At 40.0% G+C, this 15,113-nt stretch overlaps 1 protein-coding gene across 1 annotated transcript in view; it reads left to right on the forward strand.

Annotated features, from left to right (window-relative positions):
- Nucleotides 1-15,113, forward strand: part of LOC306971102 (voltage-dependent calcium channel subunit alpha-2/delta-4-like) — a 62,326-nt gene that overhangs the window by 43,231 nt on the left and 3,982 nt on the right. The window contains exons 27-30 of the mRNA XM_079567247.1: nt 2,789-2,850; nt 5,032-5,046; nt 5,125-5,169; nt 5,246-5,308. Coding sequence (XP_079423373.1) covers nt 2,789-2,850; nt 5,032-5,046; nt 5,125-5,169; nt 5,246-5,308 — 185 coding nt within the window. The remainder of the gene's footprint in view (nt 1-2,788; nt 2,851-5,031; nt 5,047-5,124; nt 5,170-5,245; nt 5,309-15,113) is intronic.

The raw sequence follows: 15,113 nt of genomic DNA on the forward strand, positions 1-15,113 counted from the left end.
CGCGAAGCAAAACAAAAGCACATGTTAACCCCCCACTCCCACACAACCACTCTCCTGGACGCGGAGTCGATCTGGTTGGAGGAAAATGTGTGTGTCTCCACCCACTTAAATGCGCTAAGTCTGGAGTGGCAAGATCACAAAGTGCGCTCCGACTGAGCGCAAAATGTCACGCTATCATCTGCGTTTTGAGACACAAGATCGGGCCCTTCATTGTAATAAGCTTTAACTACATTCTTTAAACTTGTTTTTGCAAATGTTGCTTGAAATTGGACTTTTATGTACTCACTACAGGCACTATTGCATCAAACCATGTAAAGACTTTGGTTGTGATTTGGATGTTGCAGGCTGCTAAAATTTCATATAATAATGTCAGCGTGTTCTCTTTGTAAGTAGCCTCCTGACAGGTTTGCAGCTTTTTCACTGACAAGTTACACAGTTTGTTGGTTTTGGGCCAAGACGTCATTTTAACAGAGTCTTCACATGATATACTAAATATGTTGCTGTTGCTCAATAGATGAACTGAAATGAATCAATAAATAGTTGTCATCTTCAACATTCTGCATGCCGTGCCCTACATGTGTCAGATCAAGACGGAAGCTTCTGTAACCAGGGCAAGTCCTGTAAATAGTGGTCAGGAGACACAAATAAGAAGTGGGTCAATAGTCCAGGTCGTCCAGTAACTTAAATGTTGGTGGTCTCTCCACTTCCCCTAGTTCTTATTACTCACTCCCCTCTCACATGTAGTTAATACTCACTGTACCGGTTTGTGCAAACGATAAAAGCTTTTTTCCTCTGCATCTATGACGTCTCCTGTCCCTGCGTGACATAGTCCTGCGTATTGTCCCGCGGATCCAGGTTAGCGTTTGTGTTTGCATTGTGTCTGGCCTGCGTGGTTGCAGACTGCAGCAGAACCGATGCAGCTGCAGTGGTGAAGGGCGGCCATAAGGACACAGCTGACGACAAAAAGGAAAGTGTAAAGTAAAAAAAAAAAAAAAAAAAAGGAAAAATCAGAGAAATGAAACAAAACGGCCGACACAAAGCCACAGAGCCCTGACTCTGCACCAGGGCTATTTCAGAGAGAAAAGGAAGCTGCATAACCACTTTAGTGCACCCAGAGGTCACCCGGGCTGTGGACAGATACGGGCCCACTATTATTGCCATAGTCTTTCATAACTTCAGTCCAAATGAGCTTTTATGACTCTGGGAGTAGGGAATGGACAGATTTGAAATAGAGTCTGAGGTCCATGCCCAGGCTGTTGCGGGATAATGAGAAAAGTTACAACATAAGTTTTATCTGAATATTTTATCCGTAATTGACATGAGTAATGCCCGACAGGCCTGAGAAAGCGTTCGGCTAAGGAGAACTTCACTACCCACTAATGCAATGAACTCTGCACATAGGGATTATTTAACTACATGAGTAAAATGACTTGAATTCATGACGTGAAGCTTAATTTGGCTTGTTTTAGTTGTGTATATTTGTTGAATAAACAATTTAGCCAAAGGTGTGAGAAAGCATGAAAGCCCCTTCGTCTCGGTTTAGGGACACGTTTCCAGATCTCAACTGCTGCAGGTCTCTAGTGACAGTGTTTATTGTCCTCTGTCCCGATGATCCTGGCCCTGTCCTAGTGCATGACATGGTTTTCTCTTTTGACTTGACTTGTTCTTGTTCAGCTTTCGGTTCAACTGTGATCATTCAAAATTGCTATTACTCTCTCATCATAAAACAATGCCATAATAAAGTTTTTTCCAGCCTGTGTTTTTCCAATAAGGTCATTACACAGGAGAGCGCTGTGTTGGCTCGTATCTGTCAGTGCAGTTAGACGTGAAGTATAGACTTCATTAAAGAACTCCCAGATATTACGTCTTATACAGCTGCTCTTTTAGCCATGGTCAGACAGAGCTTCAGCGCTGTCTTATTACTGTAACAATAAAAGAGAAGGGAAGCCCGGGTGGATTTTAAACAATATTGCGCTTTGGTCTTCTTTTCAAGTGGTTGCACCCAGAGGTGAAGTATTCTGAATTTCCTGTGTACTTTATAGAGAGTGCCATGAGAAGTATCTGCTGAAGTTTACTACAGTCTTTCATCGTGTTTAGGGATTGGGGAAGAACTAGTATAATATAAGCAAGACAGTTTCTAAGTTATTATGTTTTGTTATGCACAAGTGGACTGGTGATTTGGTTAGTGTTTGAAAAGACTTACTGTATGTTGTTTTTCAAGGGAACGGATAGAAAAAATGGGGGGAGTCGACTTCCTCCGACTGTCTGAAATAATCGTTTTCAATTATTCAACACACATTCCCCTGAACACTATACATTTGATCTATATGAGGACCAAATTCATGCGAGCCAAAGGTCATGTAAATGTAAAAAACAGGAGCTTGTTGTCAACACACTAAACTTACAATGATGTCTGGAGTCTCCAAACACATACAAAAATAGTGAATAAATTAAAGCTAATATTTCACTTTTTAGTGTCAACAAAATGTGAATGAAATGGGTCACTTTCTCACCCAATGTGAACTTGACCTGAATTCTCTGTGCCTGACTTAAGCAGGGATGTTTCAACAGCAAGATGTGGCCTTGAACTGCTTTGTAAGACTGTATGTTATTCACATGCTGCTGCCTGTTGTTAAATGCTTTTTCTTTACAGAATGTGTGCTATGCGCATTACCATGCAACAGAACTTATGTCCTCCTTCAACATGCACTAAACATCTGTGACGTCCACCTTGTCCTTCAGCCGTCTCAATTTTCCGTCTTTGTGTCTGTGTTTTGTCTATTTTTAGCCATCGGGCTGCAGATGACCTTGGATTTGCTGGAAAAGAGGTTCTGGGCGATCGCGAAGCAGGTGACCGCAGCAGCACACGCCCACACACATGTTGGACAAGACGTTTTTACCATTTACCAAACCTGAGTGATCCAGGGCAGTAGACTGAAAACACTGGTATGAATCACTTTAGCAGGTTTGCTGTTTGGGCCGTGAAGACAAACAGAGACACTTGCCTTTGGTCACAGTTGGTCCGTCATGAACGAGGACATTCATGGAGAAAATTCTTTGGGTCACAACTCCAAAAAAGAGTTTGTAGATATTGTAGAAGACTTGCAAACTACATGTGAAACTCGGAAAATTAGAATATTGTGAAAAAGTTCATTTATTTCTGTAATACAACTTAAAATGTGTTCCTAATATATGATATAGACTCATGACATGCAAAGTGACATATGTCAAGCCTTTATTTGTTTTAATTTTGATGATTATGGCCTGCAGCTTGGAAAAAAAATATATATATATCTTTTTTCTAAAATTAGAATATTACATGAAATCAATAAAAATAGACCCACATTTATCTTTAATGATAGATAGATAAATCTATCATTAAAGATAAATGTGGGCCCTCTGAAAACTATAATCATGTATGATTATGTACTTTGTGCTTGTTTTGGGCCTTTTCCTGACAATCCTCTCCAGACTGCGCTCATCCCTGCGGCTTGTGCACCTTTTTCTTCCACACTTTTTCTTCCACTTAACTTTCAATTAATGTGTTTTACAAGCTGTAAGACAAAATCATGATGCAAAGTGAGATATATCAAGCCTTATTTGTTAACATTTTGATAATTATGGCTCACAGCCTGAAAAAAAAACAAATTAAACATCTCAGAAACATCGCAGGATGAGCGTAGTCTTGAGAGGATTGTCAGGAAAAGGCCATTCAAAAGTGTGGGGGACCTTCACAAAGAGTGGACTGAGGCTGGAGTCAGTGCATCAAGAGCTGCCACACACAGCCGGATCCTAGACATGGGTTCCAATGTCAGATTCCTCTGGTTGAAGCATCCTGGTCTTCATAACACCTCAGCAGTGACACAGGCTGATAACATCCATGCCACGCAACCGCATTGAGGCAGTACTTCAAGTAAAAGGGGCCCAAACCAAGTACTAAGTACATATGCATGAGTATAGTTTTCATAATCATTTTATTATTGATTTCCTGTAATATTCTAATCCTCTGAGATTTAGAATTTGGGGTTTTTACAAGCAGTAAGCCAAAATAATGAACATTAAAACAAACAAAGGCTTGACATATGTCACTCTGCATGTCATGAATCTATATCATATATTAGTTTCACATTTTAAGTTGTGTTACAGAAATAACTTTTTTCACCTCTATAAAGCTATGCATGTATTGAAGACACTGTGTTTTGTCTTTGCTATGGAACAGCCTTCTCAATGTTATATTTTCAATAGACAGTAGGGACAAAATCTGTTTTTATTCATCAGTACTTGTACCTTGAACTTCTCCTTTTTAACGCTCCATGATCATCTGGAAAGAAATTAATTCATTGCATAAAGTCTCAGATTTTCTATTCAGAGATGAAAGTGAAAGCTGAATAGAATGCCCTTTCATGAAAGTCAAGGGCTAAGGGTGGGTTTTTCAAAAATGTATCAGGAACAAATAATAAAATGTTAAAACATTTACAGTATAAATGTAGCCTCCACTAGTCTCTGGTTGGAGTTTAAACCAAACCCTAACTTTGATCCAGGTTTGAAGTTTGAAAGCATTTGCACCACAGTTTGAGAACCACTGCATTAGTCCCCAGAGGTCAGACATTGTCCCTGTCCGGGCCGCGGTGCACTGAAGCAGGAACGTGTCCCGCGGAGGTCGAGGGGAAGATAAGGTTTTTAATGGGCTCTGACAGACCGCTGACTGCACCGCCACATTTACACAGAGCGGTCAATGAAACGTCTCCTCCATTCACTAAGCAGAGCGAACCAGCAACATTGTCTCTGAGGGACCGGTGATACAGACAGTAGCGTCGGCAGCCAGGTGTGAACAAAACTGTCTATGGCCGTAAAGAGTGAAGAACAATTAGGTGGAAGTTGACTTCATTAGGATGGTTTCTACCTCAACGCTTTTCACCAAGGAATCACTGAACATAGAAAATATCTTGTTACTTTTCACCACAGCTTCTATTCATCTTTATCTTATTGGCATTTTTAAATTGACATTTTTTCTATTTTGTTTTCTTACAGCCACCTGACACAGACGTAAGTTTTTAAAAGCCAAAAACACATCACTTTGCACACTGACAATTATTATTATTATAACATAAACTCTTTTCTCAGTGCTCAAACATTGAGGGCGTATGTCCACTCAGCTGCGAGAGCTCTGTAAGTATATCTCTCTTTTCTGACATTTTACATTTATGTGTGTTGCCTTGAAATTCTGACTCTCTCTGACTTTTAGGATCTCAACTGTTTCCTGGTCGACAGTAATGGCTTCGTTTTGCTGTCCAAAGACAGAGATGAGGTAGGATTTTTTTTAACCTATTTTTTCATGCAGTGGTCAATGTACAGATTTTTAGCTGGTATACACAAATATACACAAAACTCACACTCATAGATATAATAATCAGAGATAGATGATTGCATATTTAGCCCTATTCATTGTAAAGGTCCCGAGTTGCTCAATCTCCATCTGTTCCTTTAAAGGGCAAAAAGGCGGGTGGGGCCTCCACAGAGCTCCAGAGCTTGATTGACAGGCTCATTGCACAGAAAATTCTTCCACTATTTCGGGTTGATTTACAAAAAACAGCATGGTTAAAAATATTTCACCCACCCCAGCATTGTTACATGGGTCATAGCGACTTTTAGAAAAAATAAAACTCTTCGGAGCCAGGCTTTTAAGCCGTTGTAGGGAGGTTTGAAGTCCCAGTAGAATACGAGCGATCGCTGTTATTGTCCGCAATTTTCACCGGATGTTAAGGTGAAGGCAACAGCTGATGCATCCAGGCCTCTAATAAAAAGGTTTAATGTAATGATTGATCTGTTACAGTCCAAGAGAAGCAATGCCCTGTTTATGAACGTTGTTTTTTGCCAATCAGAGGATTCTTATCATTTGGTTAAAACGGGCATTGCTCACACTAAAAGGGGGTAGATGCAAGTTTGCCATTTTATACTCACGACTTCCACCTCAGGTCATACGTGTAACTGCAGCTTCTATATTAGGCTCGTGCATGACGGCACTTCGGACCCGAATTAACACCTTTTTGAGTGACAGTGCAGGATTTTAGAGGCAGTTGTGGTGAACAGCTCTGAGCTCATTCTACACTTTAGGACATTGTTGAAACAGGAGGAGGAGAATACTTCATTTTAACATTTTTAAACCCCGTATAGTCCCTTTCACAATTCCTATTTTATGACGTATGTAGCGACAGCAAATAAGTGCACCAGCGCGGCGCTCCTTCAATTTTCCCTCCCAAATTCACAAATATTGACATGTTCGGTATCCACGTGTAGCACGAATGGCGACGAAGAAGGTGCTGGAATCCAAAGAAATATACAGGTTCATGCGCTTTTTCCACTGACTCAAATTTTTTCTCTCTTGTACTTACTAATTGTTTTGTTTATTTTTCTAAGAGATTTGTATAATATTGCTGTATATAACTCCTCGCCTGATTTATTAATACAAAACTGGATTCTCTTAAGAGATTTTTTACGTTTACTGCGCTTCAAAACTAAATTGACGTATGTTAACCGGTTGACCTGAATTTCACATCTCCATCATGTTTCTGGAGATAGTTGCAGTAGGTCGTTTCAAAGGTGACTCTCAATCTTTCCTTCCGGATAATTGCTGCGCTTATAAACAACATCTGTGCAGCTTTAACAGATGTAAGAACGATTAATCAGTTTGGAGTGAGCGAGCGGTCACACGCAGCAGCTGCTCCACGCTGACCCCTTCTGGACCAGGGTGGGGCTGCCGAAATAAAATGAAAACGTTTGAAGCGGCAACAGTTAGCGGCTAACACAGTCAGAGTTGAGCGTTATGAGAGAAGTTTACAAAAGACAGTGAACTGAGCTTCAGGAAACGCGTCCATTTGTTTAAATGTATGAGGCGTTCAAGGGTTGTAGGACAGGGTTTACTATCCATGCACAAAAAATATTCAAAATTCAAAATGTTGAATATTCTGAAAGAACGTTATGCCATATCCTTTTGATTTTGAACAAGTGAAATAATTGCTGTGGCCATAATTAAAAAACGTAATAGATTTCTTAATTACTTCTCTACATTCCCAGCTTTGAACACCGCTGTCCGTCTAATTGGGGTCACTGAAAAGTCAGACTTCCAAAGAATCTTATTAAATCCACTTTTCCCCCCTCACATTTGTGTTGAAGCCGGCGCTCTGAGCTCCAAACAGGCTTCAGTGGTGTTTGTGTTTGTGCGGGAGAGAAAAGGGCACTCCGTAAAGCGGTTGTGCATCTGACAGCTGCTTGTTAGCTCAGGATTAACTCGGTCTGCTAAGAGCTGTATCACTGTGGATTAGTCCTCTGTCGTCCAGACTCATACCATTATAGGCCCTCTCTGCCATTGTCAAAATAAAACCCTTATCTTTTTAGCATGTTTTTTTATTATTATTTTTTATTATAGGACAGGGCATATTTACCAACAGTGCAACTGTATAATATGTCAGACTTGGCCAGAAGGCTCGTCTTCATCTGTAGTGCTTAACCAAATGTACAGAGGGAAACCTACAAAAAAGCACAGGGTTAAAATTATATAAATTGTAGAGAGAGAGTGCAACAGTGAAACACACAAGCAAAATATAGGGAGAGATGAAAAACAAATGACAGGGATAGCAAAAAATACGAGTAAGAATAATAAAAACAACAACAGAAAGACTAAAACATGCAATAAACTACAGAGCACTAAGACGGCAGTAGAAAATGTCAATTGGCAATAGAAAAGAACAGAACAGACACATCCCACAGCCTGGACGCTGTACCTCACTTTGAGACGCAAACCAACACAGCCAATGCTGACTGATGTCTTTTTCCGCCCATATTATTGAAAGTTTGAAAACGTGAAAAAGAACTTTATCGTGCTAACAGTGTTGTTATATTGTGGCTCAGTACTTTTGTGTTTAATTTATATTAAAAACCAAAGGTGAGAGGCAGAATCACACTTTGGATCTCCCTCAGAGCATTCGGCCTCATCCATTGAAAGCTTTAGTTAACCTCTACAAAGGAGTTGAGCTGGCATGTGCAGCTCACCGGGCTGTGGTTACTGCATTTAAAATGAGCTGTGTAAATAAACCTTAACTCCTGACCTTGACCCAGTGAGGCTCACATGCAGGCCGTCTTCTTTTCCCCCTCCACTCCGACTGTTGGTCAGCCTCCCTCATCAAGCAGCACGCAGGGTAAACCAATCAGAAGAACTAGGTACATTTAGAAACCTTTTAAGAGCAATGTCAGTGTGTTAAGAATTTTAGTGCTTTCCTAGCTATTACTATGAAATTCAGACATTGTGATGTGGTTGGATAACAGCGTGAACCTTACAGTACCACTCCTCATTAATATAAGGTCCATCGTTTGTGGATTTCCAAGATGTACTCCTGAAATGATACAAACTAAACGATTTAAAGAGATGCTGAGTTTGCATGTTCTGTTTGCTCCTATCGCCCATAGGCTGGCATGCACTGGGTGAATTGATGGATCGAAGTTGTCCCTGAACGGCTCTGTCTATCTATCAGCCCTATTACTAAAAGCTCACTGTCTGGACTGTACCCCACCTAAGGCGCCTAGTTGCCCCAAAGTACAGTGTGAAAAATACAGTAACACTTTTTTGCTGTATTGTGACATTTCCAAATGAAGAGAAACTACTATGTTGAATCTCGTCGCTCGTTTTTCATGATTTGCATGTCTGCTGCGTCCTCGCCCGGTCTTACTAAGCAGATATTATGATAAACTGCATCCTTCATGTTTTTGCTGAACCGTGGAGTTTACTAGGAAGCAAACGGAAACTACCCAGAATGCCCCTTGGTTCCTTTGTAAGCATTGGATTGAGGTGGCAGTGTCCTTTCGGGCATTAGAGAGCAGAGTAAATATTTAATCCAAAAGAAATCAAGCCGTGCCGAGTTTAAGGAAGTAGGTCAAAGCAAAGAAGTGGGATGCAGAGGGACGCCGATCAATTCAGGCTGTGGGTATCTTGGAAACCTGTTGTATTGATCAGGGTTAGCTCGAGTTGAAATGATAAACATGAACTGATATCATTTATATCGCCGATCTCCAGTGCGCAGCATATATTTTCCATTTCATTTCAAATCTCAAACCTATCAATGATTCTATATTATGCTTTATTTACCGTTTTTCCATACTGACCTACTGTTCTTACCTGAGCTTAGACGAGTTGATACGTACCTGTCTGGTCTTTGTGCGTGCCCATCGAAGAGCTTGGTCGCTTCTAACTTCACGAAAAGAAAGAGATAGCCTGTGCCGGTCCCACTGCGGAGCGGATCGGCACTCGCTTGTCCGTAATAGCAACCAAAACAAAAGCACATATCCACCCTCCACAACCCCTCTCCCTCCCCCTCGCCATGGAGTCTGGTTGGAGGAAAAAGGCTGTTGTACATAGCACCGCCATTGGCCATGGGTGCTTCAGGATTTTACTCAGATTTTACTCAGCCCAAAATGTTACGCTCTAGTCTGCGTTTAGAAACACAAGATCGGGCCCCATATCTTCACTGGTATGAGTTTCTAATCATGTTTCACAACTTCCAGTTTCACTTTTGGTAATGAATACAACAAAGACAAGCTGCTAGTTTATGATCATAATTAGATCTGCTTTTACAATATACTCAAGGGCCTTTGTGATTACTTGGAAAATCGTACCCCTTGGTCTTATCATGCTATTAAATGTGGTTGTACAAAACGCCAGCAAATGGCATTTTGTAACACTAATTTGAAATTAATCTTTCAAACAATGAGTAAACATGATAATCTGCCATGGTAAAAAAAAGAGTTACACCACTGACAAGATCAGATTTGGTGAAAGTGTTTGGATTTTAAAACTCCGAAAAGCTCCTTAGAAACCCTGTGTGACGTGTACCGAAGGCTGGGCAGGCGTCTTGAGAGCGGAAGGACACGGACTAGATGTGCTTTTGCAAACGAAGCACCTTGTATGTTTGTGTATGTATGAGGACATAATGTTACAACGTAGGTAAAAGCAAAAAAAGGAAAAGATAAAGCTGATTTTGCACAAAATTCAGTAAGCCGAGGGTAAGCAATGTCAGGCCCGTGGGCTAAATCCAGCCCCACAGAATATGTCCTCTGGCACCTTGGATGATTTGGAGGAATATGATTGTACACAAGCACTAAATATACTGAAGAACAGTGTCAATTATTCACAAAAAAATTCCCAACCTCTTTATTCTGTTGGGAAAACACATGTATGTAGCACAGATTGAGTTTGGGCCTCCTCTGATACAAAAATCGTCCAGTGAACGAACAGACTTGCCAGCTCCTGCAATAGGCCCTTAATAAAAATGTAGCAAAACAAACAAACAAAACATTTTTTTATATTCACAGTGTGCTCTTGTTTCCAGTTGGACAGCAGTGGATGTGGGAAAGCTATTAATACGGCTGGGTTATATGACCATAAATCAATAGTGATTAATATTACATGTTACCTTGACAGTGACCTATGTGTATGGGACTATTTTTGCACTCAGAGGTAGAGGCTCCAAGCACAGTACGCCATCTGTTCATCACAAGGCCTAAGACGGACAAAATACTCCGATCTGACCGCCGAGTATTTGCATCCTTCATAGTCAAGATTTAAATACCATTTAGAGCACCTCTCTATAGGTTTATGCCATGCAGTGCATTCTACATCGAAGTCTTTGCTGTAAAGGGAGCTAAGATTTCAAGCACTTGCACAACACCCGAGTTCAAAGGAGCCCCGTCTCTGCCCACGCATTGGTCCACAGTCGTGAACGTAGTGCCGTGATGACCAGGCGCAGTAGTTATTAGATGCTGTGGTTGTAAGCCAGCAGCGCTGTGTTTTATCGCTCCCTGTGGTGGTTTTGGAGGCTGCAGCAGGACTTTGGCACTTTCCCTCTCTCTGTTTTTGTTTATCCCAGCGCCTTCTGTCACCGATGCTGATAAAGAAAACAGGGTCAAGTTTCACTGGAGTCAACTATTTTTTTTTAATCCCTGGCCCTCAAGGCAGCTGATGAATGGGTATTTTAAATGTATACTCTGGCGAAAGGGCCTCGGTTGTCACCCTCTTCAGACTCATGCAAGGATAGACAACATCCTGCATGGTTTAACAGAATGGGGTTCATAGTGCACCACAATAATAGTTCTACTGCTACTGTCATTGTGGTAAGCTCCCAGTCACACAGGAGAGCGCCGTTTCGGTGGAAATGTTCCAGGTTACTGACAGTTTGAGGCTAATGCAGTTTAATTTCTCTTTGTACTGAACATGTTGTAGATTGTTACAACATGTAGTTTAAAAAGTCATGAGTTCAGTTCTCCACCAGGTGGCCAAAACTCTTTTAAAATATTTTTTAACATGAACTACGTATAACTTTTTTTCTTGCTTAGAGATATTTAAACAGACTCCAAGTGATGTGTGTTCTTGGGTCGGGAACCTCTGGGTACCTTCAATACGATACTTGGCTCACAATAATGATAACTTACGATACGCCGATACTGCGATAATAGATATATTGCACATAAATAACCTACAATTCATCACAATTCAAAATATTTGATTTCTAACCTTTTTTTTTAACATATTATTCAGGATTCACATGTGTTTCATCATGTGTAATTTACTATGAAGAATAAATAAGTAAATAAATTATCCCCGAGCTAGACACTGAAAATGTGTGTATAGATCTGTCAGTGACTTCATTTACAATGAAATAAACAAGAAACCACAGATTCAAAAGGACTGAACCCACTACAAATTCATCTTATTTATAATTATAAAAACTAAAAGTCATATATTTGTGTGACAGGGTTTGGCCCATGTGCTTGAAGTTGAAGTGCTGCCCCCTACTGTTCTGATCACTGAATTCTTCACCTTTATTGGCCTTTATTGACTGAAAGCAGTGGGGCTCTGCTGCCTCATTAACATCATTAATATGCATGACATCATTAAAAGTATCGATATCAGAATAAAAAGTATCAATGTCGTATCCCTGCAAAATATCATGATATTTTAGTAACTCTTCTCGCCACAAAAAGTGCAGATCGTAGGTGTAGAGCATGGGATTGTGTCGCCAAATCGCTAAGCTTTCTGGGATTCCTGCCATGTTCCATAAACTAATGGAGATTTGAAAATATAAAATAGTGTTCATTCTCAGTCTTTTTATTGGTTTTAGCTTATGTGTATATGGATAATGTGTGCTAGTATCCCTTAACATGGTGGACTTCTTTGGTAACATAAAATCCATGTGGCACCAAAATGTTCATACAATGTTAAAACTATTACTTTTTGTACTCCCGTTACTTTACTACTACTTTACTAATACCCTCAAACCTTGACATAAACTCCGCATGTTGAGCTTGCAAGGCTTGCCAATCTTTTCCACATCCAAAAATAGTCCAAAGCTCTCAGTTACTGTCCACCTCTGCTCGGTTACATCAGGTGCATTCCTCTTGTATGCAGCGGCCTGTTAAATGCCGAGGCTGCTGGGAAAAGCCCTTACAGGCGCTGAGCGAGGTGTGGGCAGCCCGTAAACCTCGCCGCTGTGGAGACACAATGCTTTGAATTATTCAGACCCGCTGCTGCCGAGGCCCGTACCGACACATCACACAACCCTAAATCAGTGTTAAAGACTTTGCAGCACCTCGTTTCTCCCTCTGCCTGATTTTATTTTTTTTATATTTATTTTTTTACTTTGCTCCATGCACAAAAACCTCTCCCTTTCTCTCCCCCCTCCATCTGTTGTCTTACTAATCTTACAAGCTTTTGCATAATGTAGTTGGAGTCGGGCCGGAGCGGGGACTTTTCCAAAAGACAAATGTCCCACAGACGTTAAATAAATTGCGGGGGAAAAATTCAATTTATGACTTCCAGAAGGCACACGCGGCACTCGCTCACCGCTGTGTTCGATCTTAAAGAGGTGTGATTTTAATAATGTACAAGCGTCTTACTTTATTAGATGAAGTAATTCTCCAAAACGTGCGGCCCATAGGCTATATATATGGAAATAAACAGTGATATCCTGAAATGCATGAAATCAAAGTTGTTGGTATTCAATGAGCATGTCTTAACTTCATATGAGGGGAATAATGAATATAAATTGCCTACTTTAATGTGAGAGTGAAGGGCTGTTTCTTTCTTTGCCCTGCCACCATTAAAGGATCAATTTACTTTATATATTAATGATCTCGGTGATGAATCAAAAATTTTACGTTTTTGTTCTTTCTGTGGACAATTTGTCTGGGAAGTAATTAAAAAAATGAATGAAAACTATTGAACAAAGAAATGGTTTAATAAAAGTAAATTTGTCGTTAAACTTAAAGCAGTACTAAGTAACTTGTTTACCTTAATAAATCCTTTTCATAATAATACAAGTGTTGATGGGATGATTGGGGGGTCCTTCATCTAACCCCCGGTGTCTCTGGCCAGAAAACTACAATTGCAACTTCCCTGCCACCGGGTCGGAGGCGCCAATACACACTAAAGGAATCATGAAGAGGAAGCTAACAGGCTAACAGGCAAAGCTAACTGCGGGCTAGTGCCACTTAAACAGTATTTACAGCCAAGTTTGAGTAAAAAAAATATCTCCATTGTGTAATTGGATGTACAATATCCCTCTCTCCCTTTGTCTTTTCTGTCAGCGTAGTATTTACTCTCACGGACAATGAGTAAAAAAACGCAACATGCTACGACACCTGCAGTGGTGCTTATGGCCAAGAGGGGCATGAGCACTTAGTACTGCTTTAAGCAAAACAAAATGTGTATTGTTTACAAATCAAAAGGAAAATGTTAATTTGACTTTAAATGGAATTAGTATTGAGAGTATCAGAATTTAGGAGTAGCTCATTGATGAAAGATTGATATAGAGGTCACACATAGCATATGTAAGAATTAACATTTGGAAAAACATTCCTGTTTTGAGCAAAGTAATGTTAAAGAGAATCATATTGTTCTTTTATTTTGCTGTTCTTGGAGCTGTGGGGTAATTCTTATGTTACTAATTGATTAATTCAATGTGTTTATTTTGCAAAAGAAGGTATTATAATAATTAATAGGGCTGCTCCAAGAGGACTACAGACTGAAGGACTTTGTTGCTTTACAAACCGTAGTTGTTCACAAAGCAAAACACTGCTTGTTACCCCATGTACTTTAAATTGTGAGACAAGCAGAAGAAACAATGAATTTAAACACCCTTTTGCAGGAAATAATCTTAAATTAATGTGCATTTCAGTATCTGGTGTGAAACAGGGGAACTGATCTAAAGTGCTGTTCAAATTCTTCAATTCAAACAGAAAATACTTAATTTGTGTGAATGAGAAAATTATTTAAACAAAAACAAACAACAATAACATCACATTTCAAACAAGAATGGGGTAAGAGTTTAAAAGACTTTTTTCTCCATCTAATCCTGTTCTTCTTGTCGTGGAATGTATTATCGCTAACGTTGCCTTTTCTTCTTGCATTGCCATGAAAAGAGATTCGAGAAATGAAATTAAAGAAATGAAATGCAACTGTATATTTTTATCCCTCGTAGTTAAAGGCACTATCCCTGATTTCTTTTCTCGTAGTGGAATTAAATCTGTTTTGTCCTTCTTTTGTAAATTGTGAAGTCAGACTTTTGTGGGAAAAAACACCCTGCAGTTAATGTACAAATATCATGAACTTGCAAGTGCGTTTTCTAGCATTTCTGTGACAGTGACTCTGAAAAGTGACGCTGCAAGTTGTGATATGTGCCAATAAACTAATCCCTGTTAAGAAGTGGGATGCCACAAATATGCTTGGAAAGTGAGGAATGAGTTTGGATTGCAACTAACATTTTAATTTAGTGCCTTCATCTTTCATTGTTCATCATTTTAAAATTAATCTGGTATAGGGCCTTTAAGTAAAATGTCACTCTGATTAAATGTGATTTGTGAAAGACCCACATGGCTCGGGAATCAAACCCCGGACTTTTTTTTTTACCATGATGCAAAGCGCTAACAACCTCTTGGGATCTTATTACAGAAGAACAGAGCGGCTGCCTTTGAATGGCTTTGTCTATGGGTAACCCTTCCCGCCAGTGCATGCATACGAATTCACAGACATAAAGTCTCGGGAAGAATCTGCTAGAAACACATTGGGG

This window comes from Gobius niger (assembly GCF_951799975.1).
Source record: "Gobius niger genome assembly, chromosome: 12".
NCBI lineage: Eukaryota > Metazoa > Chordata > Actinopteri > Gobiiformes > Gobiidae > Gobius > Gobius niger.